The sequence below is a fragment of the Leptosomus discolor genome, chromosome 2 (genome assembly GCF_034619465.1).
Source record: "Leptosomus discolor isolate bLepDis1 chromosome 2, bLepDis1.hap2, whole genome shotgun sequence".
NCBI classification, from domain to species: domain Eukaryota; kingdom Metazoa; phylum Chordata; class Aves; order Leptosomiformes; family Leptosomidae; genus Leptosomus; species Leptosomus discolor.
In genome coordinates, this window is record NC_141392.1 from 53,647,689 (window position 1) to 53,673,609 (window position 25,921).

At 37.3% G+C, this 25,921-nt stretch overlaps 1 protein-coding gene across 1 annotated transcript in view; it reads right to left on the reverse strand.

Annotated features, from left to right (window-relative positions):
• Positions 1–25,921, reverse strand: part of SHPRH (SNF2 histone linker PHD RING helicase) — a 56,628-nt gene that overhangs the window by 27,009 nt on the left and 3,698 nt on the right. Inside the window, exons 4-16 of the mRNA XM_086482382.1 lie at positions 20,813–21,031; positions 20,421–20,499; positions 19,476–19,626; positions 17,619–17,724; positions 16,863–17,119; positions 15,754–16,446; positions 12,265–12,516; positions 11,378–11,456; positions 9,283–9,446; positions 8,941–9,197; positions 6,156–6,277; positions 3,366–3,454; positions 1,526–1,618 (exon numbers count right to left, since the gene is read on the reverse strand). Of these exons, the coding sequence (XP_086338508.1) occupies positions 1,526–1,618; positions 3,366–3,454; positions 6,156–6,277; positions 8,941–9,197; positions 9,283–9,446; positions 11,378–11,456; positions 12,265–12,516; positions 15,754–16,446; positions 16,863–17,119; positions 17,619–17,724; positions 19,476–19,626; positions 20,421–20,499; positions 20,813–21,031 (2,561 nt within the window). The remainder of the gene's footprint in view (positions 1–1,525; positions 1,619–3,365; positions 3,455–6,155; positions 6,278–8,940; positions 9,198–9,282; positions 9,447–11,377; positions 11,457–12,264; positions 12,517–15,753; positions 16,447–16,862; positions 17,120–17,618; positions 17,725–19,475; positions 19,627–20,420; positions 20,500–20,812; positions 21,032–25,921) is intronic.

Here is a 25,921-nt window from a genome sequence, read left to right on the forward strand (position 1 = left end):
CTTTACAATAATAATCAGGAGAAGGTGACACAAAAAAATTGCTAGAGCTACAGATCAATAAAAAAATGGGCAGTATTTCTATAAAGCCAGGTAGAAACTTTTTTAAATATTCAAAGAGAACAAGTGTCATTAAAACAGAAAAAAATGCTACATTATGTGTAGAATCTGCATAAAAATGATAAAATATCACAAGATATCCAAATAAAAAGACAGATACTGATCACCACCACATCACAGGAGAGGTTGAAAGAACTTGTCCTGCTTGGAGATGAGAGGTTTAGAGGGTGCAAGACAGCAGCCTTCCAGCAGTCAGAAGGAAACCACCAAGAACTGGGAGCCAGGCACTTTACTGAAAGTATATGGCAAGTGAATAAGGGACAATGGCTATAAACTGGCATGGGAAGTTCTATGTGAATTTTTTTTCCACTATGAGGATTATGAAGTATTGGAAAAGGTTGCTCAGATAAGTTGTGAAATCTGTTTCCTTGAAGGTTTTAACAGCCCTATTGGATAAAGTCCTAAGCTACCCAGTCAGAAATCAGTTCAGCTAGAGACCTCCCAAGGTCCTTTCCAACCCAAATGGTGCCACAATAACAATGCTCTTTTGTTAATGCGGTCTATATGTCTACTACAAGTGACCACTGGGGAACAGTGATCCCAGCTATCCTACCATATATTTCCCCTGTTAAGATGAAGGATACAGTTAAACAGGCTTATGCACACAGGAAGCAACACACAGTGACTTGCTCATCTGGCCAAAGATGATCAGCCTTTCTAGAGTTTAGGCAGTACAGGAGTGACAGGGGTGAGTCAGTTGCTGTAGGGCAAGTACAACATAAGTAATGTCAACAGGGAGATCCTGGACAGACTCTACTGGCAAACTTTGGGCTATGAAGAACACTGCAAATCAGGACCTTCTCAAGGTTTCAAAGATGATATTAATCAGTACCACACACAGAACCAAAAAGAGAGGTAAAAAGTAAAGCTTCGAGGCATGACTGATAAGATGCATTAGACAGTAGTAGCTTATATTTACTAGGAGATGGGGAAGCATTTTGGAATGAAGGGCACCTATGCAAGAGAAAGAAACTTCACCTAGAGAAGACAGACTATCTGCAGTTAAAACAAGAAAAGCTAAAGAAAAAGCAAGGAAATAAAGGACTCAAAGAATGCATTATCCTGAATTATTTTATCAGTAACATCTATGTAAGTTATTTTCACAAGAACATTGTGGGGGTGCGGAAATCACATTTTAGAGATTAAAATTATTTTAAAACTTCCATAAAACACACTCACAACAAAACAGAGATCACCAAGCATTCAGAACAGCAGCATTTCACTGGACATTTCTGCTCTTATCTCACACACTAAAGAACTCTTGACTTTACTAACCTGAAAGGAAATGTACATAGTTAATTTAAAAGCTATTTGATGGTATTTCTTTAGTCAGAGGAAATACTGAAGGATAAAAAAAAAAAAAAGGTGTTCTTCAAAAATTATTTATATAAAAATGAACATTGTTTACCTCTTCTGCAAGTCGGCTATCACGCAAAGTCGGGGGAATTCCTGGGTGCTTTGCCAACAACAATTCCATCAGATTGTGTGTAGAATGAAGTCTCTAAATAAACACAAAGTCAACAGCAATCATGAAAAAATACATTGCAACATCTGTGACAGGAAAAAGCTTAAAAAACAACGAAAGCTTTCAGCAAGAAATTAGTATTCACTTAAAATTAGTTTTATTCCCCCCCCCCTCTGTTAATCCTGAAGTATCTTACAAAGAAAATAAATATTCTTTTACACATTTTACTGAGGTAGGAAACGAAACATTGGAAAGATCTGCCACATCTCAAAAGCAAATCAGCAGGCAAGTCTGATACCAAGTCATCAGGTTCTGCCCCACACTCACCCTTAAAACAGCCCTTAACTATTACAGAAAACAAATTATTTATCTCAGAGCACATTCTTTTGCAAATATTTTTCAGAGTATTACAAGGAGACAATACATTTAGCCCACCTAAAGCAAAATAAAGTATAAAGGAAAAACTGGCTCCCAAGAGCTTCAATCATTTTTCATAAATTTCGCTTTTCTGAAATAAAAGATGACTGAATAAAACATGACCTTTTTGTTTATTTTTAGGGAAAATAAACTTGATCGTTAATATAAGGCAACTCTGGTCCTCTTCCCTAGATTCACCCTACATATCCCAAACCAGAACCCTAATATTATGCTGCCTGCGTATCCCCCACAAACTCATATTAATAACCTCCGCTATCATGAACTTGTGCCCTTCTCACCTGCTGGATTCACTTCATCTTTGCCCTGTTACCATCTCAGCCACTGAAGAGCACTGGTCCATCATTATTGTAAAGAGCTAAGCCTACACAACTGGGAAGTACTCAACAGGAGCTGAGTTTTATTACACAAAGGCAGTATTAGGCAGTGTTCATTTTAAAGAGAAAAAAAGCTTTATTGGATTGCATAATCCAGTAAAACAGCTTAATTAACAATCTTGTTACGAATATCTTAGTCTAATGCTAATATGGATATGCTAAGTGAAAAATGCCTCTAGTAAGTCACAAAGGAGACGGAAGGATTGAAGTAGCACAATGGAGCCATCAGATGATCACATGCAAGATAATCAATAATTTAGTGAAGCAAAGTAAAGAAATAGACAACTGATCAATCACTTCTTATTTATTTGTCATTAACATTTTAAGCATCTATGCTTAAGAGAATTTTGATCAATTTAGAACTGATATTTCTTGAAGAAATACAAAGATGTCACTTACAGAACCATTGCTTTTTTACCAGGAAAATATATTCATATTTTTAATATAGTATTCAAGATGTATTAATTTATTGCCATAAGAGAAAACACACTTTGATTCTTTTTCATGTTTTGATGCCCTTTCAGAGACTATCTTCTGCAGTGCAACAATTTTGTTATTCTCTATCATTCAGCACATTAATATCACTCTCAGTGCCAACACAGCCTGCTGGATTCGCAGGATGCAATATAGTTCTATTAACGTGAGTAGTCAGTCATGTACACAAGCCTAGGAATTCAGTTAAGTTTATTGCAGAACAGCAGGTGGAGATCATACACTGCTTCTGGGATACCATGAAGACTCACAAGCAAATGTTATTAGAAATACAGTAGCTTTAAAAAAAAAAAAAAAAAAAAAAAAAAAGAAAGGTGAAGGTCACTGGACAGATTCCTATCTAAAGACTGTGACAATGATAGCAGGCTGAAAGAGTCATTCAGCACACCACTGGGAGGGAGAAAAGACTGACCTGTTCAATTAAATCTAAAGTATTCCAGTTCTTAATTACATCTCTTTACATTTGAATGCTCACTTACTTGCAAGGAATCTGTTTTGAGCTTCTCTTTGTGCTCTTCAGATGATCGTAACACTTCTCTGTACAGCTCTGCAGCCAATGCATATTCTCCTGAATTAAAAAACAAAACAAAACAAAAACAGAAACAAAAACATACACATATTGTGTTGGTTTTTAAATGTACAAGCAGCCATAATTGGCCATCACTTGTCACATACTAAGATGTTTTCAGAGAGGCTGTATAATACCTGCTTGTCATCAAGCAAATCTTCCCTATTCATTCACAGCCTGCCACTTGCCCCCCCACCCCCCACCCCCACCCCAACTGGTAACAAAGGATATTACATTTTATAATGACTAAAGCAGTTTCCAAATTAACTATCTTTTGTGACTGCAAGTTCTGTAGACTTCTTGATCTTAAAATATGTATTTGCAGTTGCATAAGTCCCGAAAAAAATTTCACTAAAAGTCATCTACAACTCACTGCAGTGATGCGTTACTAAATTCGCACTGCAAATACATTATTCACTCTTCCAATGAAAACAGTGACAGTTGTGTCATACTTCAGAAATGCAGAAATGATTAAATACATGCAGGGAGCATAACTACTGATGTAAACTGCTAACATCACAATCACCTCTCAGGAAACAGATTATATACATCAAAAAAGAAATACAACATTGAAGTTGCTTATGGAAAAGAGGCAAAAAAATAAATCAATTTTTATTTTCTTTTCTCAACTGACAGAAATGCACTTAGCCAGTAATAGTGTTAGAATTCTGACTCTTACAACACAGAGAAGTACAGGAACATGAAACGCATAGACAACAGAGCAAACCAAAAATCACCGTCCTACATATCTGGAAGCGCAACAACCCTATTTGAACAAGATCTGTTGCTTCTTACATTGAAACAGTTGCCAGCTGTAAGGGTCTAATCCTGCAATATACTATTGCCATTACCAGGAACACGTCAAAAGCTACGTGCTAAATTTGCAAGGCCTTGTCAGGCCTCCTTTGATTTTTTTCTGTACCATCTACTTGGCTTAGCTGTCACAGCAATTTCTCTGTTGCAGTAGGTGTCTAAGGCTAACCTTTTTTTTTTTTTTTTTTAATTCTGTGTGGTACAATCACAATTTTATACAGATAGCAGTAACAAGCAGTTATTCCATGTAGAATGAGGTATTTACAACTAACACAATGATGTAGTGGAGAGAAATACAGAGGCCTAATAACAGCAGCAGAGGCCTTGAAAAGTAAAGATACAGGATGCAGTGTAGAGTACAGCCATGGGATGCTAAGAGATGGTGCACAGGCTTGGCAGTGAATATGAAAGCCATGGCCATAAACAACTCACCCACAGTCAAAGAAATGCAGACCTAGAGCTGGACAAAACTGGTTTTAGGGGCAACAAAGAGAACAAAGAAATAGTATGTAACATTTGTAAAAGGCATCCTGTACACTAAATTTAGTGTTAACATGGAGCTGCAGACCAAAGAAGAAAGAGGAAGGTGTGAAAGCGTGTGTTAACAAACATAAAAATGACCCTAATTGGATCCTTCAGCAAGAAAGACGAAACTGTCAACACAAACATGTTATTCCTGCTTACAAAGAACTCCAGGTGGTGGCAAATAGCCATAGCACTGCCACCATGACTATGAAGCCATTGACCTCAGGACCCAGAAGGGCAGTAGAAAGGAGCATGAAAGCAGGACAAGCAGTAGAAACAAGTGGGATTATTATTCTTTTTTCACCTCTAACAATTAGATCTGGACTAATAACAATTAGACCCATAGGACGTCAATTAAACTAACAATAAATTCATGTCTTTACTCATACATAAGTTGCACTTCCTCCTTGCTGGTAAAGACAACTGAGCGTAATTAATGCTGCGGGGACCAGAACTCTGCCTCAGTCCTGCTTTTGCTTCTCACCAGATGCAATCTTCATCAATCTGCTTTTCAATAAAGGCCTAACTCAATTTTTGCTACTAGTCTATTTTGGAATTATTTAATCTGTGCAGAAATCTTTTTAAGCACCTAATTCTAACTGAAAAACTTGATCTCCATCCTGCAATCATAAAGTATTTCAAACCTACTAACTACAGACTACAGAATCTGAATGTAGTCTTTCTGTAAGGCAAATAACAGAACAGGCAGTTTGCTTGTTCTCCTCTTTGAAGGAAGACTTTAACATGAGCTGGAAAAATTCAAGAGCTTGTCAACTTTAGAAGACTTATTACTCAAAGAGGCCATTTTTTTCATGACTAAGTCATGATAATTTATTATTGTTTTGTTTAGCGGGACATTCAAGATTAATATAACTATTTTTGTTTCCCATTCAAAGCTTTTTCTCCTTGCAATTCTGACAAAATCTACATTGACAGAGCTGTACAGCAGGCAGCAACAAAGAGATTCCACAGTCAGCACAGCAGTTTTCATGGCAGGGGGAACAAAGGAAGCCCAGAAAGCAGTACTGATAAAACAAAATCAGGTTAAGTACAATTACACAAGTACGATTCTTTTAACCTCCCAATACACATAGATAGTAGAATTAAGAAAGAATGTAAACCAAAAAGGCAGAAATACTCTGATACATCTCAAAGATGCACGAAACCACACCTATTCTTTTCTCCCTCATCTAGAAAGAACGTTGGGTTTTGTTACACTGTTAGAAGCCTCTCTAGTGTCCCAGGATTTCACTATGGCTTTTTCCCTGAAATCAAAAAAGCCACTGTTTTCACATGGTTTCATCTAAACCATAATTAGCCTACGAAAAGGAGTAAAGAACAAACTATAGCCATCCAGTCTTACCTTTAATGATATGGATACCAGCTAAGCCATTAAGAGCACACACCAACTGTCGGTGGGCTTCCTCACACTCTGTTCGACATTTCTTCTGCAGAGATGTTAACAGTTCCTCCATGGTCATGGTGCTGAAATGGAGACCAAATGGCTCAAACTTGAAACAAAACCACAGTACTAGAGAAGTAAAACTGTCATGCTGTGCAGCACGAAATATTGTTACATGCATCCAACATACTATGCAAGTGTTTATTCAAGATTTATTTACTTATTAAAAAAGCCCTAGTTGTCAGCTTTTCTTCCAGCTAGAGCTTTATCCTAACTTGAGAATGTCAAGAAGTTGGCATCTCCTAAAAATAGGAAGAAACAAGAAGCAAGAGGAAAACTAGAATTAGGTAAAATAATCCTTCACAAGGCAAAATATTTTGCTCCTTCTGTTACAGTGGCAAACTGGAAACAAGCAAAAACAGACCTCATCTTGCTAGAACATGTTCAAATGAAAACAGCTACGAGAGACTACAATTCTCCCCTCTGCTACCAATCCAAACATGCAAAACACATGAGGTGTCAAGGTAAAGAGGAAAACGTGTGAAATCAGAACAGTGAAGATTAGCAAGTATCATTTTAAACTTCCTTTCTACATTAGTTTGTAATATTTGTTATTCATGAGAGGAATTTAGGCAGAAGAGAAATAGTTTACCATAAAAATAGAAGAAATGGAGAGGTAAGAGGGAGAAGCAAGATCAGAAATAATAAAGATGAAAGAAAGAAACAAGCATGAAAGATAGCTTGGAGTAAGCCAAGGGACAAAGAATCCAGGCAGGAAGATGACTGATGCGAAGAGACAGGAGAGTAAACTGCAACAACAGTCTACACCAGCTGACCTGAGGCTGCTTCTATGACCAATTGCTGCTTGAGACCAGACACTACCCCCTCCTCGAAACTCTGCTCCTCAGCCTCATTCACCTTCAGGAGAAGCATTTACTATTTGGTGTTTGATGTTATGGAGTAGAGTAAGAGGTGACATAACTGCTGTGCAGTCTGGGCCCAAGCTATGCTGGAAGGGTACCCTTGACTAGGGCTTTATTTTACCCTCCTTGCAACACTTCCATTTGCAGAAACTTGAGTTTCCACTACAGTGTTACACCACAGCAGGCTTTAAATCAATATAATCACTACTTATAATTAGCTGAATTCTACAGAGGTATAGGCAAATACACATAGCACCTGCTGCTCATACTCTGACACTTCTACCATTACTACTTAGCTTTCACTTTCAAAACCATCAGCTGTTTCAAGAAAAATTATACAAGCAAAAGGATGCACATGCAAACTATGCAATTTGATACATAGCCTGAGATTACCAACTAAGACTAGAAGAAGGGCTTTTTTTTTTTTTACTCGGTTTAACTAGGGGAGCCTAGAAAACTCCCTTTTGAGTGCCATATTTTTGCTGAGCAGATGTTCTCATTTACTGCCTTCACTACACAGGTGGGGAAAAAAGTCATCTAGCATAGAATATGCTCCAAACTCAGCTTTCTTGTTTCAGGTCAGTTTCTCTTATCCATATGCTCCAGCATCAACTTTATTGTTTCAGTAAATTTGTCTTATTCTTCAAAGTTCTTAGCACTTAATTTCTTCATTTTTCTCCTACATATAACCAATGCCAGGAGCCAAATCATCTCTCTGTTCTGGGAACGTCCACTGCTGTCGTCAAGCTTGGTTCACAAAAAGAAGATCCGTAAATAATGCTGAGAAACGACTCTTATTTGAATATACGATTTTAATAAAGATTTAATTTTCATTGCTAGTTTTTCCACCACAGTTACTACACAGCTGTCACTCCGCAACCATTTCACCAATATCAACATAGTACTAAGCTGTACCCAGCATACTCAGCTCAGTTTACACATTTCATTTGTCCTCCACTGGCTCATTTTAATGCAAATAATCTTGTATGGGCTGGCAGAAACACTGATTTCTCCCATGTTGGAGTCCTTGCTTCCAGACCAGTAGACTGTTAGACAGAAAGTGCTGCAGCACAGCACCTACTATTGGTCCCTGCTGAAGTAGGTGCAAAGTCAGTTACAGGTGTAGGTGCCCTTTATGAGAAAGGGGAAGGAGTAGGACACAAAACTTCACAAAAGGACAGAAAGAGAACAAATAGAAAGGATGAAGAGGATGAAAAGGATGAAAACACTGGCAGTGTTGAAAGTTTAAGTTCTTCCTTATCTGTAGCTTAAAAAAAAACCAACATAGACAGTGCTCTGAGAGCCTGGAATGGAAACAGCCTGTTCTTTCCCAACCCCCCTCTAATTCACTGAGAAAGTAGCAGCTACATTTCACAGAGTGCTAGCGTAACCTCACAACAACAACACTTTCTTTGAATTAAAGAATTATTCCATTCTGTTTATTTTATTTGTTGCTCTCATTTATGAACATCGGTTTTGTAAGTGACAAAAGAAAATCAGTGGGCTTATTTAAAGCTCAAAAAGAATCTGGTTTGCTTCACACTCAACCTGTCACTTGCAACACCCTAGTATCCATCAGCATTCTAAGGTTAAAATGTTACTGCGCAAACAATTGAGCCGTACTCTGCTCTTTAATGCGAGAATTACACTAAATACCCTACTGCATCCTATTCAACTTCTGAGGTCAGATAGCTTGGTATGGCATAGCTGCACATTTAACTAAAGAAGCTTAAAATTAAGCTTCTGAGAACTGTACAAGATCTTGCACCATTAGAGACAATTACACAGTCCTAAAGCAAGCCATTTAGGTGACAGATACTCACCTCTTCTGTAATGGCAAGAACTCTCCCCGAACAGCTTGTGGATGACAGCAGGCCTGCCTCAGCCGCAGCAAAGGGTACAGAATAGAAGTCACAGTCCTTCTATCTAGGCTACTAAGCTTAAGAGTCCAGTCTGAAATCTTCCTGAGTTTTGCCAATGCATCCTGGCAGCACACCTCATGCTGGCGATGATAGAAGTGTCTCTCCACAGGAGAAAAGTGAAGCCAGTGTACATCTTCTGTCTGAGGGGGGATTTGAATCTGCAATTAAAAAAGAAAATAAGTAATTTGCACATAAAGCTATTGATAAATGCTGTTCGGGAATTTTAAAACCCCAAACACTTACTTGGTCAATCACATCCTTCTTTGCTGATCTCCACATTATCTTCGCAATTAGACTGTAGAGAGGCCGGGGATTTTTCCTACAGTAAGGTCGATATAAAAGTTGGTCCCACCAATGTTTGACCCAGTAAGGATCAACTCCAAGAAAAAGGACTAAGCCATACAGATCTGTCAAGAAAAGAACTTGTTTCAGTACAATGTTTGTGTTTTAATACCTCATAATACGCCTCCAAAGAAAGTAACTTTCACAGAAAGGTTATCGCATAGAAAGCAACTACATTCTGGCCATTATCTTTTCCACTTTTCCAGTCATTCCCTCACCAAAATAGCTAATTTGAGGCAGGGGACCAAGTCGGGGAAGGTAGGGGTTCTCTCCTTTAGCTAGTTATTGCTAGATTATAACTATTGCTAGAATATAACTATTTGTGAGGCACTTTTCTAATCCGAAGTTTAGCAGAACAGAGAGATGAATTTAAACGTATTCAGAGCAGGGGTGAGAGGCAGAAATTACATGATTGCAAACGGTTAACTAGGTTCGCCAGGTTTTTCTAAAACAATATTGCTCAGTATCATTATTTCACAGCCTGCTGTGCACCAACTGTCTGTTGCCCACCATCCTAAAAGGGGCTGCAATTCAGAAGACTTTTCTACTGAGGCAGAAGAAATTAACAAAAGACACTTTTATTTTCTTACTAATTGAGAGAATACAGCTTGCTAATTCTGCCCAATTCAGAAAACCATCATTTTTGGGGGTGAAATTTAAGGACATACTGACTTCAAGCTTGAATCTAAATCTTACTGGAAAAATACAGAAGCACATCTTTAAATGCTGCATGTACACAATGCAGAAATAGCAATACATTACGGTATCTTATAGATAGATCTTAAAGATCTGGTGGCTACATTCTTTGTGCTGTTAGCTTTGTGGTAATTTCAGCATTCAGCTGAGAGCCATAAGACATTCACCAAATACATCATAGAACAGAGGAGGAAAAATCCTGGGAATCATTTTTATGCAGGAAGCAACTGTTTACCCAGAGGTCCTATCCCACTTTCTTACAGCAGCAGCGGCACAAATTCAAATTAGTCACCAGTTTTCATCTCCTATGTGATGCGGGCTGCCTCAGCATAACCTGAGCACCCGACCAACTTGTATTATGGAGAGATTGACATTTCAGGTATGTATTAAATCAACACTATCACACACAAGGACTTGAACAAGTTAATCATGACTGTCAAATCAATCACTGCCTTACTATAGCAGTTGCTTTATTAACTATGTATTCTCACAACTATTATGTGTATTTATAAACTTAATCCACAATTCCATAATGAATTAATCTACAATACTAACTTTTGTAACAGTTTGCTATCTGGACAATGGTTCACAAATGCTTACACTGATTTTACTCACTGCCTCAATGTGTGAACATATTCCTAAACCGACCAAAGAACACAGGGAGATAAAGTTAGTCAGTTCACTTTCTTTTTTTCTGTCTCTGTCTGAAAGCCTGTCTACAGAAACCGAGTACCTCACAGAAAAAGACAAGATAAATGACACCTGCTAACATACAGCTCCCTCCTTCACACATCTCAATTCATTAAGTCATTACATAAGGACTTAATACGGTTTTGTTAAGCTTCAGTATGATTTTTAGAATTTATATTCATGGCAGCTGATGCCCACAGTAGTTCATACAGGGCTATGCAAAAAGCAAATACAGCATTGCTTGCTGTATTTGACAGTTAGAAGGATTCTGTAACCACAGCAGACTATCTTTAGCTGCAATAGAGAGGGGTTAGTATTTACCCACTCTAAGTAAAACTGAAGAACAGGCTTGAGTCAGATGTTTGACATACAGCTTCTCTGCTCCCCAAAGTATTTGTCTAACTAGGGGAGACAAAGAGATTTCAGCGCTGCAATTTTTATATTGAAACATTTATTGATGACTTTATCACATGGTTAAAGTTTATACGGCTTACCAAGTCAGACTACCTAATTCAGAGCAAAACTAGCAGACATTTTAATCAGGTAGTGGTTTGAAGCAGTTATCAGCACAAGCAAAACCCACAGATGACACTGCTAAACAAAATCTCACCTTCTAATCCTCGCTGCACAGGAGTGCCACTGACACACCAGCGATTGATTCCACTTAAACGGAGTGCCATTTCAGTAGCCTAGCAAAAGAAGATAGAAGCAATAGTAGGAAAGGAAAAACAAAGACAGCATGGAACACAGTCTGAAAACACATGGACCTTATTAAGAAGCCTGAACACCTTTTCAGTATGCAAGATTAGCAGACCTGCAAGCAGCATTGGTACAATATAGTATAAAAATGTGTATAAAGTTATTGAGCTTTTTTGAAGGTAACTGAAAGCTGATCAAAGCCATATCCACTTCCAAGTAATCAAGTACAATTAAGAGTTAACAAAAGGCAAATAGTAAAAGAAACTGTGTGTAAAAAAAAATTAAAATAAAAAAATAAAGCCTGCAAGCCATTATGTAAGTAGCATTTTTGTCTTTCTGTTTTAGGCAAAAAGACTAGACAAATACTAATTAAAATAATCTTCCTCTGCAGACTGCAGCCCTAGAGTCTCAGACGCGCAGCTGACAATTTTAGCTTCTAGACCCAAAGGACATATCTATGCCTCTGAACCATGTCACTGAACAGGCTAGTGTCTTGTTTGAAACTATCAAACACGGTATACAACATGATGACCTAGTTCTTTAAACTGTCGGTATAGATTATGTTAAGTATTTTTTGAGCTGGCTATACTTCACAGTCTGCCAAAATTCCAGCAAGAGAACCACTTGATAGTAAATATCTCCAACAGAAAATTCACTTCTAAAGAACAACCTACAAGGACAAATTACCTGAGCGCACTGAACATTAAGAGAGGGAGAGGGAAGTCTATTGTATTATTTACAATAAGCTTGTCAAAACCTTTTCCAGTTAAACAAACGCACGACCGGGAATGCCATTACCTTTGCAGTAGTGCATTCAACCATTTGTGCTTCATCAAGGCAGATCCTCCACCACTCCACTGCTACTAAGGGGCTTGGGATGGCCATGTACCGCTTCTGGTTCCTGAAACGGCGCCCATCTTCGCTGTTACTGTGGGGTATATCTACATAGTTCAGCTCAGTGCGGAGAACGTCATAGGTGGTGATAACCACCTCCTGCTCTGCCAACATGTGCGGCTGCAAAAAGCCATGCTTCTTCACACCTTGGTACACCTACGGAGATTCGTATTCAATAGCACAACAGCAAAGAATGAAGGCAAGAGACACGTCAATAAAAATGCAAAAATATCAGTACAGGTTAATACATGTATGCTTTCAGAAGTGTGCCTCATATAACATGAAATCATTCATGAAACCTGTACTCATACAGTGGCATGGTGGGAAATCCATACAGGTAATCCAGATAATAAATGCAATACAGACATTGATGCAGAAGTATTTACATCTTCACAAAACATTTTTTTTTTTCTCCTTCGAAGAAAAGAGGACTTCAATATTTGCAACAACAGTTATTTTTTTGCAACAGGTGTATGCAAGATTAAATGTTCTGTAACACTGTAGGAGCAACATTATGTAAGCCAGTGTTACATGTCCTCTCCTCTCCTTTACTGTAGATGTATTATCTTTCTCCCCATTGCCCCAAGAATTTCATGGATGATCAAAGACAGAAGTACGGCAGTGAAACATTTAAAAACCAGAAACTATACTCAGGTTACTGTTTTATCTACAAAAAGGATTTCTACAGACACTCACGAAATAGAAAGAATACCCTAGTAAGAAACAATCCCTGTGCACCAACAGACTATTATTATAAACCTTTTATATTGACATTTATTCTAATAACAGAAGTATTTTTCTAATCTCCCTCGTCATTTTAAGCATAATCCTTTAGGAAATATGCAGCATTTTAAATAAAAAAAAATTAACAAGCTAAACCAAACACTTTACTATAGGCTTCCCCATGGTAGCATTCTATGTCTAAAGAAAATACAATACGTATTATGAGACCAAATACACTTACAATACCAAAACACTTAAAATTTCAAATAGTGTGTGGTATACCACAAAAAAATTAAAAAAAAAAAAAGTTAAAATAGGAGTGTTTTCTAATTTCCAGGATTTTTTAGCTACTAAAAGCAACTATTACCAGAGCTATATATCAATTGCCTTTTTTTTTTCCTTCTCATACAAACTTTTTCTTTTGCTCTCAGTTTACCTCAGGAACCTACTTCAAAATCACAGGCACCCACTGCTTGCTTTAAGAATTTTATCATCAGCTACTTCTTACCATTTATCTATTAATATTAATCACAGTATTAAAATACATAAGGCTTTCTTCTAGCAGATACAGGAATATCCCTATCTTTTTCAGAAAGAATCTACATTCTAGTTTCATCTTCAAATAGCTACCATCTTTCTATTCCTCTCTCATTCTGCAAGTTCATGATTTATTATTTAAGCACCAACCAGGATGGTCCATTCTTAACTGTAACTACCTACAAACACTTTTACCATTTAAGAAAATCATACCATCTTTCCAGTCCCCCACAGTGTCATAAACTTTCATGTTCTCTTAATTCACATAACTCATAGCTAAAAAAACCCACACCACCAAAATTAAGGTGACTCTATTTAAAAAAAAAAAAGTTTAATTTCTCCCCTTTACCCCTTGATGATCAGCACAATTTCACTGTTACTGTACTTTTCCTTCCAGTAATAGTCTTCCTCTACATTTGTGCATATGGCAACAGTGTTTCTGTCAACTGAAAGAAACACTTGCAGAAAATTTCGGTTCATCCCAAGTGTGACAACAGAGCAAGCGCAACCAGTTCAGTGCATACGAACTAAAGAGGGAGAACAAGGGGGAAAAAAAACCCAACAAAACAGAGCATGCTCACTGAAGCAACTGTTAAGAAAAAATAGCTGTCAAAGTCTAACAATCTCTTCCAAGTATTTATGAACAGATTTTACGGAGGTTTATAACTTGGCCAAGTTTTTGTTGTTTTCACAGCAGCAGGAAAAGACAACCTGCCACAAAGCAAGACCTACTGATAAGTTTTAATTTCTTGTTCTATTACATAAAATCATTAGAATTTCCCATGGGTTGTAAGCAGTTGGAAGAATAAAAAACACCCTTTACTTGCAATGCAAAACCTGTTAACAAGGGAAACTGGTTCTTTGAAACATCCGCACTTTTTGTTTTTAACTTTACAGAAAGAAAACCAAGAAATTTTCATTTTGAAGCAACACTGAAAGCAAGTCTGGATGACTTACAGTTGGCAGTTAAAAGAAAATGAAAACAGTGTCTTAGAATGGAAAGTGTCACACAGCTTAAAGGACTGACATTCAGTATTTAAGCTATTTTACTGTTACCATGTAAATCTATTTCTGACAGTTTTCATCAAAGCTGGTATAAAACTTGGACTGGGTCCTACAAAAACTGTGCAAGTTTTACACATTTGTTAGTTGCTGCACTAAAGCTAATTAGACTGCTCACACAAATGGCTTACTGGAGGCCCAGAATTCACTTATACATTGGGCATCTATGCAGGACAGTTAAAGGTATCAGATACATCCCAGAATACAAAGCTTCCTCAATAACAATCTACTACTACTGTTATTTTATTCAAAATGTAAGTGTTCTCAATGCACTTTATTATTACAAAGGTTCTTGCCTATTGAAAATATGAAGGACAAAGCTTGCCTACATTACCAAACAACAATGGCTACCCTTGAATACTGATAACTATATTCAAAAAATCCTGTATAGACATAGTTATTATATGCATATTTAGGTTTATTTTAGTGATAAAGCTATTAGAAATCAAGTAAAAGGACAATACAAGGTCTACAGACAAGTAACATCCTAATAAACACAGCAGATGTTACAAAGACAATGCCCAAGTTGTAATGGTGTTATTCTCAGTAAACACCAAGGCCCAAGACTTCTTTTGTAAAGCCCGAGAACCAGAAATTCAGAAGTATACTCTCTACCTACTAAAACATTTGGTTCTACTGAGAACAAAATGAGAAGCAACTGTCAGAGTTACCTGGGTGCAAATGTACAGTGAGACTGCCAAAACACCTAGAGTTAGGCCTCTTAGTTCTGTGGTAATCTTCCAGAAAAAAAAAAAAGCCATAAACAGCCTTTACTCTCAGAAATCACCCATTGCAACTGCTCTAAGTTTGCTTCCAATGGATAAAGATACCTAGTCCAGTGTATCATCTCCCAGTGACCAAGGCAGAAAAAAAATGAACTAAATACAGACAGGCCTTCTAGGACACAAACACGCTGTGTGGTGCAAAAGTACAGGTCTAATAGCAAGAAACATAGAATTCTGACACAGAGGACAACGAAACCTCTGAACTTTACACGATACAGAGCGTCAGACAGGAAGCCCCGAGCCTTGATAAAGTAACTCTCCAGAATACGGAGCTATATAATCTTACCAGAACTCGAAGAGAAGATGATCTTACATGCCTGTTGATCTCATCTACCCACTGATGACAAATAGAACTTGGTGAAATTATCAGAGTTGCCCCTGTGGAAACTGGTTTCATTGCCACAAGACAATGGGGACAGTAGAAGGGCTTAATCTTCAGGTTTTCCTCTTTGTAGTTTACACATTCTGCATGCTGCCATAAGTAACACTTCAGGCATTGCACGCGAGCTTTATAGTCAGCCAACCCAAGCTCACCACAGATGCATTCAAAACGATATTCAGAAGTATTAAATGGAAATACAGAACTGGTATGTTGTACGCTACTGCCAGCATGTTCTTGGGAATGTGAGGACTGATCCTTTGGGACTTCCTGCTTGACATCAGTTGTAGTTTTAGGAACACCAAAATTGGGATGACTGCACATGCTACTGGAGACAAGGAGTTTGCCATGCGAATCAGGAGACTTTGGGACCACAGCTTCCTGCTGGACATTATTCTCTTTGACAGAGTTCTCATGATCTGCTTCAGATTTCCTGTTATTTTTGCTAGTTGTACAATAATCATGTTCTTCCATGGTGATATCCACACGTGAAGCGGTTTTAAGGACATTTTCAGAAGTGACAGCATTATTTCTTGATTCTTTGGCTTGAGTTTTAGCATCAATCAACTGCTTCTGAATTTTTTCTGAAGTCCTTGCTATCTACAAAGTAAAATTAATCAAGAATGTCAGACTTCCTCCTCAGCTTTTTTTTTTGGAACATATAAACCATCAAGATGTAAATATTATTTTATATCAATTTCCAGTTTCAGGATTTGGTTAATGTTTACCATTGTTTAAAAGACAACTTCGCAGTAAGAACAATACATCTGCGAGCCCCCACAGCACTATTTTAAAAGATTTATGACAGATGTAGTTAATATTTTACCCCCAAACTTGATCTACTTATGATTTCTGCTTGTTTATGAACGTCAAAGCAAATGCTGCAGTTTTCTTAATTTTTATCAATAAGCCAGTGTCACTGAACTAGTGCACACAGACAACACAGCTGACAGTAGCATGCAACTGGCAGAAATAATGTCTGCAACGTTTTTTCAAGTAACTACAGCACATTTTACCTGGTCTTTGGTTCTTTCTCGTCTCTTCTGTTCCTTGTAATTCTTTCCCAGCTTGAAAGACCCAGCCAGACCATGTCCCTTGACTTGCTCTACTACTTGTTCTGCAATTAGTTTTTCTAGAGTTCTTTTGAGAAGCCGTCTATTCCTCTGTATGTCATACCTATATATAGCACTGATGTACTTAAATATTGCAATAATGGATGCTCCTTTCTTCACATTCATTTCCTTTACAGCTGCTAATATCATCACTCGTAAGCCTACATGTAGAAACAAAGCAAAAAAAAATCCTTACAGCTCAGAAAAAATGAAAGCCACCTTGAAGAATGCATATTAAGGGAACTAAACACTGCATTTATCAAAAGAATAATAATAAAAAAAAAAAGACAGGCAGCAGATTTGACGAAGCTCTACTTGAGGTAGCCCTACAAATCGCTAGTTTCCAGTGATCCTACAACAATATCGAGTAGCAACAGAAATAAGTCACTCAATTTTCTTACTGAAGCTTATAAAAATGCATAATCTCTCTCACAACGACCTTTAGCTACATGGAGCTCTGTAGCACAGAGATCTGACTTGGTAACTTTACTTTTCAGTGTGGCTCACATGTTTGTAGCATGCAATCCTACATCACAGCGCTCAGCAAAAGAATAATTTAATTCTGCCGAAATGAAGAGTAGCCTTGAACTCAGTCAGCGGCCAACATAAGACTTATGATAAAAGCAAAATATATTAAAAAAAGTCACCAGAAATACTTACTTGGATATTGTATTTTTTCTTTCAATTTTAGCTCCATTTCCCTTGTTTTTTTCTTTTTATTTCCTTCTACAGGTTGAGGTGGAACAAAGAAGTTCACGAGCTTACCCTAATGCAAGACAACATGCAGCGATAGTTATTAGCTCATGTCTCTTCACAGTAATTCTGAATTTCACTAATCTTTTCACATTTGAAAATAAGCTGCTATAGATGTATGCTCTGATCTCACTAATTTGCTCAGATATCTCATTTTTAGTGTACAGAGTGATACCCCATTCAGTTCAGTTTCTTGGCAAACTGCGTTCAGCACCCTACGTTGACAACAGAAAGAACAGCCCTGCAAGCTGCTTGGGTCCTCCACCACTTCAGGATTAAGTTGCAGGAAACTACAGCTCTAAGTGATGTAGGTTACTGATGGGGGGAGGAAATACATATTTAATATATAGCTAGAAACACAAAAGAAGGTAAGCAATAGATTGAACAACCCCAGTCAGTTGGGATTGCTTCCCAAAAATTTACTCTATTACTAGTGATTCAGGAACAGTGATTTAATTTAAGGAGATATATACTCAAGAAACAGGATATAAAAAAGAATCCCAAAGCTGGAACAAACACAGTACCAGTAATTTTACAATTAACTGTTTTATAGCTGTATTCATTGACACTTCACTCTGCCCTGTGCAACTGGTTGCTTTGCAGAGTTCTTAACAGTAACTGCAATGAAACTCCAGACACTGTTTGAGCCCTACAGTGAGCTGAAATACTTAAGAGTAACTCTGACATTGGCTTACACAAGCCAGGAGTCAACCAGAAAGTCTCTGTTGGAACAAAGCACTTGTTTTGTGGGGTTTTTTTTCTAGCACAAAGACATTTTATATTTGAAGACCAGAAAAATACAGATGACAAGCAGCCTTCTGGATGAGCTGAATACTGCCTTTTAACCACAGGCAATGTCATACAAATCTGCTCATATAGATTCCAAATATTAGCCAAGATCTCTGTCCCAGCTACTCATATCACAAAACAGTTTCATAACTCCAGCTCTCCAAAAGCTATGGTCTCTAGCTATCGTTGCCAGTTGATGTCCAGATGCTTTAGTGCTAATACTCCCCTCTTCACACCCCTCAGTGCTGATCCTCTGATACATTTTAGAAGAATCTTATTCTCTCTTTGAGAATTTGGTCTTTTTAACTGATAAAATTACAAGCAGGCAGGAGATCATCATGAATAGATATGCAATGAAACTGGCTGCTATGAATTCAAAAGGATGGAACCCACAGAAGCAGTAAAAGTTTACTTAAGGATACAGGTTACATCCAGAGAGAATTTTTGGGTTTAGTGAATGTGCTAAGTTTTCACAGAATGTATGAGGAAAGTGGAAAGATGGAAAACTGCTGCTAAATAAGCCCATTTATTATATGAATTAGGGGAGGGAGGGCAGAAATCTTTATTCACTGAGTTTAAATCATCCCTATTTCAGCACAGAACATATGTCTAATGGATGCCTGATACTCATCAACACAATGAAGCAAAGGGGAGAACGATTTCCAACATCATAGGCTAAATTATGTATTTATAAACTGCAGGAGTGCATGTAAACTACCAACAGGCTACTAACAATGCAGCTACCTGCCAACACCCTTCAACAATGGCAAACTATCAATTGCTTCTCATGCAAATCACCCCACTCTATGCCACCAAGTATTGTATCCTACAAAGCAAAAACTTCCACTGTACTTTAATCCAGCTTTAAATCTGGCCTTCTATAAAACAGAAAGCAATAAACTCAAGAGAACTGTATTTCCATTAATTCTGGAAAGAATTTTATTTATATACAAAATCTTACCCTGGTTTTCTTACCTCAGGTAATGTCAGATCATCTTGTTTAATGTCTGGTCGGGTATGAGTCAGAATAAGAGCCAACACTTCTACTGTTTTTCCAAGACCCATCTCATCTGCCAAAATACCCCCAGGCCACTGGGGTCCAGCAATCGGATATTCACGGATAATGCTAAAATTCAAGTACATTCCCAAATGAAAGTCAGTAAGTATAGAATGGTGTGAAACAGAAGCACAGTTCAGAGACACATAGAACATAGCTTCAGCAAGGAAGATGCGAGGCAGCATCTTTAATTACTAGATAAGCTGAGACTGACAAAAGCTAGCAAGCTTTTTGGTGTATAAACCTGACCAAGATGAACATGTATGCCAGAATTTTTTGGACTTTTCCCCTTCCTAACAGGCCTTGCCTTGCTACCCTTAGCATACCATAATATTAGTCCCCAAAAAAATGAATTTTGTTTATATTCACACGTGTTAAAGATCTGAAAGTTATACAAGGAAAACAATAAAAAGCAAACCAGCAACCAAAAGGTTCTATTCTAACCAAATTAATGAGAAAAGAGCACCAGAACTAGTAACACAATACCCAGCATTAATAAAGTGCATTACACTGCTTCCTTCCTTTAGATTTTAAAAACATTGGATCAGAAGGTTAAAGTCTCCAATGCTCTAATTAAAAAAAATCTTAATACTAAACCCACAAATTTGCATTGAAATATAAAAAAAAAGCTTTTAAGAATTATATCTTCAACTGAAGATTTACATATTTACCTGTGCATTATATATTCCAGTTTGCCTTTTTTTTTTTCAAATTAAGGATATCCCTGTTCTAATTCTTTAGCTGCTAACTGAAAAATGGCAGTTATGGAGCATCTTTTAGATCCTCCAGGTAAAAGCTGCCAATAAGGTTTTCAGAAAGTACAACCTTGAGGTGTTCCCAGAGACATAACAATAAGAACATACCAGCCAGTAAATGGATTATAGTAGATTTTCACTCCATCCAGCGTGATGACCTCCCGCCACAGGAAGTGCAGTGCATTTTCTACAGAGAAAGAGTTCACGTTACTATTAGGAGGTTTCCTACAAACAGCACGTTGCTTAGAATTGCTCGGCCTTATTGTGACATTTAGAGACAAAAAGCAGACGTGTACCTCCACATCAAGCTTTGTGACCAACAAGATACATCAACTGCTGTCTAGCAAAGTTCAGTTTATCACTTAGTGGACTACTCAAAAAACAGCTTTTACAAAAATAGTAATGAAATAATTAACAAAACTACTAATTAAACAGCAAGAAGGCTGTCAACCCAATAACACTTTCCTCAATTACCCAGGTTTTCCAGACCATATACGTACCATTGCTTGGACTGCTTGTGAGGTTCTCTCGTTGAAGCATCCAGTTCACAGCCTCACTTTGGTACGGCCTCAGAATAGGAATTAGTGCCGGGTGCTGCACATCCTCTCTCAGTAACTGGACATCTTGCTGATGGGTGTGTCTTACAAAGTCATAAAGCTCTTCAATATTTTGTCGCTCTAGTTCCAAGTCAGATTCTTCCTCATCTTCCTCCAGCTCATCTGCATACATCAACTCATTCAAGTTAGCAATCAACTTTGGCCAACATTTCAGTAAACTTTGCTGCAACATACATAGTTAACACATGAAAGGAAGCAACACAAAACGCCTTTTAAATGTATGTCATGACCACACCTGCCTCAGCTAGCAGCACCAGGAAACAACAAGCACTACTTTCCTGAAAGTTAATCTTAACATGCTATGGCAATCACAGAGGTATACACAGTCAGCAAAGTTCTTCTCTTCGAATTTAGGGACAGAATGACTATACCTTATTTTGTTAAATAAAGACCTTCCACTAAACTTTTCCAACTGATACAGAACCACAAATAACTCACATGACAGACTTAAATGTTAACATGGGTCAATGATCTTGTAGAAAGGAGAAAAACACAGCAGATTGTCAAAGATTTGTACATTTTTCATGAAATAAAGCCTTTCTTGGTAAAATAACATACTAAAAAAAACCCACCCTGGAGATTCTCTTCCATGAGCTTTCACGTTAATTTTAAATTATCTATCTGGATAAGAAAATTGTAGCAGTAGGACAACATGAAATTCTCACCACTTGCGCCATTGCAAAGATTCAGATAAGGCATGGTTTAGAAATTAAAATCCCACCTCAAGAGAAGTACATACCCTCGAGGAAGAAGGCCTACCCTTCTTTTCTACCCTCTGGGAGAAAAGGCCTTCTGCTTATATCCAAATTATGTGAAAAATATATATGGGCATACACAGAACTTAAGCACTGTAGAACAAAAATTAATGAAAAATTCAAAAGTCAGCATTTTAGGAAACCAACATGAGGGAACAAAAGACTTAGAGGACAAGTTTTAACAGTATTTTACATCTCAAACTAAAGACATCGGCACCAAGAAAACAGCTGTACAACTCTACAGTTCAAAGAAAGACACTAACCCTAGCTAGTATTGGAGACAGTTTCTGCAAAGTGGCTTTTTCTCAAAAAAAAAAAATTCAGAAGCAAGTCAAGGCCAGTGTTTATAGCACAATGACCTTAAGCTATATTTAAAAGTATAATATACTGATAAAAAGAGAAAGCAGCTAATGGCAGACATAATTAAATCAAATTATAATTAAAATGCCTCAGACTAACAAAGTGGAGATGTACCTAGCACAAACACCAGAGAGCTTAAGCTTACAATAAGGTTTGGAGGCTGCTATTAGGACCCTTTCACAGAAAGCAAAAGCTTTCTTTTATTCAAATGAATGGTTTCCAAAACAAGCAGCAGGAAACTATGTGCCTGTGTAGGGCAGCCACCAGTGCCCTGCCCTAATCCTTCCAAGTCAACGGAACAGTTCCAGTGTTTCACAAGGAAAAGGAGAATTCTGAAAGACATTAAGTTTCAATAAATTCATGAAAACTATATATAAAGACTTGTAATGTAAAGGCAGCAACTAGAGTGCACCTGTGGAGTTATCAATGCTCCAGCTAAACAAAAAGCATCAAGCAGAGCATGCAGCTTTATACGCTACAGAAATCACCCCAAGGGACCCTCTCACACACATTCCACACTTCATGGAAAGGCCAGAGAAATTGGAGTGATTGCAGAGTGTAACTTTGATCAATGAAGTTGATCTATAATGACACCTATCATCATACTTGCTAAAACAACAGCTCTCACATTGCACATTTCAGAACATAATAAACTGACTTCTACATAGACTAAGTCTATCCAGAATTTTACAGGGGAGCAAAGACCACAATAGTAAAATGTTTCTTCATACAATTGGATACGTTTTGTCCATACCATTCTTGGTTTGTTCATTCTCTCAAAGATTTTTTTTTTTCTCTCCTGATTAAATGGTTCTATGTATCACCGGGATTTTTAAAAGGTTGCTAAGGAAGTTTACCTCTCTCAGTTACTTATTATACAATGAATATTTACTTACACTTTCAACCACTGTAATTCAATTACATCGCTTTCATCTTAGTATTTTTTACCTTTGAGAAACAGATGGTATTGTGCTATCTAGAAATTCAGTTTCTCTGATATGCTTCTTAATCAAGTATTCTACTCAATTCCTTCATTGACTGAAGTTCTGCTATTGCATCTGCAGTAGGAGCTTTCAGTTTTATCTATAGGATAGTTTCCAGATTGCTGTATAAGAGTATCTACATCAGTGAAAACATAATCTTTTCTCCCTTTATTCTAGACTAATGGAAAACTTGTTGCTTCACACTTTGTGTTAAAAAATGCCATAGAAAGACCAAAAAACTCTTCTTTTACAAAGAATTTATTCTTCTTTAGAAAACTGAAGGAAAATAGTCTATGGCATATGCTATGGCCAGGCTACTGCATGTCATACTATAGTTCCATGACACTTTTGGAAAACAAACTCCAAAGCATTTACCATTGACTAGACCAAATAGCAATTAAACAGTCATTTTAGTTTTGTGTTTTTTTTTTTTTTTATTTTAATTGTAAAGACTATGGGTTTTTTCATATTAAGAAAGCAGCTAGCTGGATCTGTAAGTGATCTACACCTGTGCGTTCACTGAAGCAACCAGAAGAGACGTGCAATATTACACAGCAGATACAGGATACAAATTATAAACCAGCTATTTATTAAAGCAAACAAAAGAAATGTCTGTAAACAAATTTCTCAAAAAAGTGGTTAAGTCTACAATTAATGTTCAGAACTCATGAAGCTTCAGCATATTAAGTATTTTGCCACTCTTCTGCAGATTCATTAATGCATCTATTCTATGCTTGCCATAACTTGAGATGAAATTCCTGCCACAGTCTCAAAACCATCTAGAAGGATGTTAACAGGACAAGTACAGTGAGGAAAACAAACTTAGAAAAACTAAAGGTAGGGATAGAGAGGTCACGCCCCTTAGTTGTGTAAACCCTTGTGCATAACTCCATCAACACACGAATTTGCTCATCAATGGGGAGAACAAGAAGCCCCATCCTGGAATGGTGTTGCATAGAGTTCATTTTAGATGGATACTGACAAATGTTAATACACATGCTTATATGCAGTTTTACAAAAATTTCAATTAACTATGTTTTAAGCCAGGTGAAATTCAAAGACAGATTAAGTAGTTAGAAATGGAAATCAGTTTACGCTTCTTAAGAGGAATGCATCCATCAGCGTAGAATCAAGGCTGTATTATTTTATGCTACATGAAAATGTGCGTGCTTAAAAATCGCCAGAAAACGTAGCTGGTTTCACAATGTGTACTGCCTGCAGTCTTCCCTCCCAAATATTTTCCATTTCTGTGACATGCTTTATTTCTGAATTTGGAGCATAGCATAATGCACACTATGGACTTACATAGTGGTTTAATGATCATGTTTTGTTCTCTAATACTATCAGGACAATTCTTTACCTTTGATTTGGTTTCACTGACACTGAATACTAAACTGATGCATTTACTGAGTGATACACCTACCTACCAAACTACAACCCTACTTGCAACAGCTATCAAAGAGGCCATAGTTTTAGGTTTTTTTCTAATACGAAGTAAGGATTTTCTTCTGCATTGCTCTGTATTTCTCTATATTGAATTTATACCGAATCTCCATTGCCTAGTCTGCTTGCAAGCTTTCAGTTGTTCTTTAGCTCTGTCATGCTGAATAATACATTTAAAGTTTGTTGTTGATACCATCTCACCAATCACTGTATTTCCCAAAGCATTAGGAATACATCAAGCTGCACGTGCCTTTGTAGGACTTCACTGGCGACCCTCATACACATCAACGACCATTTATTTCTATTCTCCACACCCTCTATTTTACTTAGTAATTTACATGGCATTCATTGGCATAGAATCAAGACTATATTATTATTTTATGCCACATCAAAATGTACATGCTGAAAAATGGTCAGAAAATTTAACAGTTGGCAGCACAGCTCCTTTATGAACCTGAGCAGGTTGCACGGCTTCTTAAAAGGTAAGTTAAGGCACAACAACCCAATCACTCAGGTCCACATTCTTGCTCCGGTAACTTTGAGAGGCATATCTTTCCTCTCAGAAGCTATGTTGCCTCTTCCACCCATAAGCTACACTGGACCGTGTAGTCCATAAAAGTCCATCCTTTAGTGTACTGAGGAGAAATGCCCCAAGTTCCAGCAGAAAATTATTTTGGATCTCAAAACAGGTCACTGTTCATTTTGTCCATAAACAATCTTTCCCCCCAATTCCCCACCCAATGAGAAGGCTGTGCTTCCTGCTATAGCATTACTTTATTTGAGCACTCTTTCATATGCCTTAGTCATCGCAAGTCTGTGAATTCTCTGGCAGATACTCTGCTTCTAATGTATTTATTACAATGTATTTCTCCTAATGCTTTTAAAATCATTACTATTCATTTCTGTATCTTAAACTATTTATTCTCAGATTTCTTTTGTGATCTGCTTTATCATGCTTTTAAACCTAAACTGACAAATTTGCTTCAGTCTGATTACTTCAGGTTTTTTTAAGGATGACTTCTTATGACTTCACATACTCAGTTATACTGGCCTTTCTCTTGGTATATCTCAAGTATTTCCTGACAGTTGCACATTTGTTCTTTGCAGCAGGCATGGATGTACAGATTTGATTCTGTTAGCTCTTCCATTTAGCTTATCTTAAGCGAGTCACCTAATTTTTTATACAATTCTGCCTTTTGAAATAAAGTACAATTATACAGGGGGTGCTAGGCTCCTGTGTCTTCTGCAAAACCACTGAAACTCAGTATATTGGGGTCACTGCTGCTGAGTCAGCCTTCAACTCATATTTTGAATCCATCCTACAGTCAGGCACAAGATCAACGTCTTTTTTTTTAAAGTTTCCTAAGCCATCACACCATAAAGTGGTCACTGATCACCCTAAACATCTGTATCACTACTGAGTATAATCTGGCAAACATATCTTCAATTCC